Raw genomic sequence first — 1,438 nt, 5'->3', positions numbered from 1 at the left:
GTGTGTGTGTGGCACGGTGTGTTTGGGGCACAGTGTGTGTGTGGCACGGTGTGTTTGGGGCATGGTGTCTGTGTGGCACGGTGTGTTTGGGGCACGGCGTGTGCCGTGTCCGGGGTGCCAAGTGTGCCGTGCAGGGTATCGATCGTGAGCGAGGCCGGGCAGGGCACCCTGACCATCCGGGATGTGAAGGAGGCCGACCAAGGCGCCTACACCTGCGAGGCCATCAACACCCTGGGCATGGTGTTTGGCATCCCCGACAGCATCCTCACCGTCACCCGCCCTGGTGAGCACCCACGCTGCCCCTCTGCATCCCACCCCCCCCAGCGTGGTAATGCCCCCTCACCCGCTGCCTCACCCCCCGCAGGGCCATGTCCTGAGGGGCACTTCCAGGTGACGGGGACATCCCGCTGCCTGCCCTGCTTCTGCTTCGGCGTCACCACCTCGTGCCGCGGCACCGCCCGGCACCGGCACCGGCTCCACCTGCGCTTCGACCGCCCCGACGACACCAAGGGTGAGTTGTGGGGACAAGGGACACGCCAGGGGATAAGGGACAGGGGACGAGGGCTGAGTGTCCCCTCGCAGGTGTCAACGTGACAGTGCCGGCGGCGCCGGCTGCACCGGTGCTCTCGGCCACCCAGCTCCACGTGGACGCAGCCGTGGAGGAATTCCAGCTCCTGGATCTGTCCCGGCGCTTCCTGGCACTCGACGTCTTCTGGGCGCTGCCAGAACCCTTCCTTGGGGACAAGGTGACGCCGGGGTGGGGACAGGGCGGGGGATGCCGGTGGCACAGCCGCTGACAGCCCCTGTGCTGCCAGGTGGACGCCTACGGGGGAGCGCTGAGCTATGGGGTGCGGTACCGGCTGGGCCGGGGGCCCCCCGAGCCCACTGCCCACCCCGACCTGCTGCTGCGGGGCCACGGGCGGCAGCTGCGGGCACGGGCTGGGGCCACCCAGCCCAACATCCTCAACCGGCGGCACGTGCCCCTCACCGAGGTGGGTGGGAGGAGGGCGAGGGTGGGTGGGTGATGGTGGAGGAGAGGTGATGCTGGTGGTGGTGGGTGGGTGATACTGGTGGTGGTGGGTGATAGTGATGGTGGGTGGGCGATGGTGGCAGTGGGGAGGTGATGGTGGGGAGGTTATGGTGGTGATGGATGGGTGATACTGGTTATGATGCTGGGTGATGGTGGTGGGTGGGTGATGGTGATGGGTGGGTGATGGTGATGGGTGGGTGGGTGATGCTGGTGGTGGGGGGTGGTGGTGGGTGGGTGATGGTGGTGGGTGGTGGTGTGGGTAATGGTGGTGGGTAATGGTGGTGGTGGGTGATGGTGGTGGTGGGTGATGGTGGTGGGTAATGGTGGTGGTGGGTGATGGTGGTGGTGTGTGGTGGTGGTAGGTGATGGTGGTGGTGGGTGATGGTGGTGGTGGGTGATGGTGGTGGT

At 67.1% G+C, this 1,438-nt stretch overlaps 1 protein-coding gene across 1 annotated transcript; it reads left to right on the top strand.

The window, feature by feature from the left end:
* Positions 1 to 64: 64 nt before the first annotated feature.
* On the top strand, positions 65 to 992 carry LOC113942530 (basement membrane-specific heparan sulfate proteoglycan core protein-like; the record flags this gene model as incomplete). The annotated part of the gene is made up of 4 exons (XM_027633641.1): positions 65 to 283; positions 365 to 511; positions 583 to 746; positions 816 to 992. Coding segments are annotated over exons 1-4 (534 nt in total), but the record flags the coding sequence as incomplete, so codon positions are not given.
* Positions 993 to 1,438: the final 446 nt, after the last annotated feature.

Source organism: Corapipo altera, unplaced genomic scaffold, assembly GCF_003945725.1.
Source record: "Corapipo altera isolate COAL_440 unplaced genomic scaffold, ASM394572v1 95108, whole genome shotgun sequence".
NCBI classification, from domain to species: domain Eukaryota; kingdom Metazoa; phylum Chordata; class Aves; order Passeriformes; family Pipridae; genus Corapipo; species Corapipo altera.
This window is presented reverse-complemented; position numbering and strand designations above follow the sequence as displayed.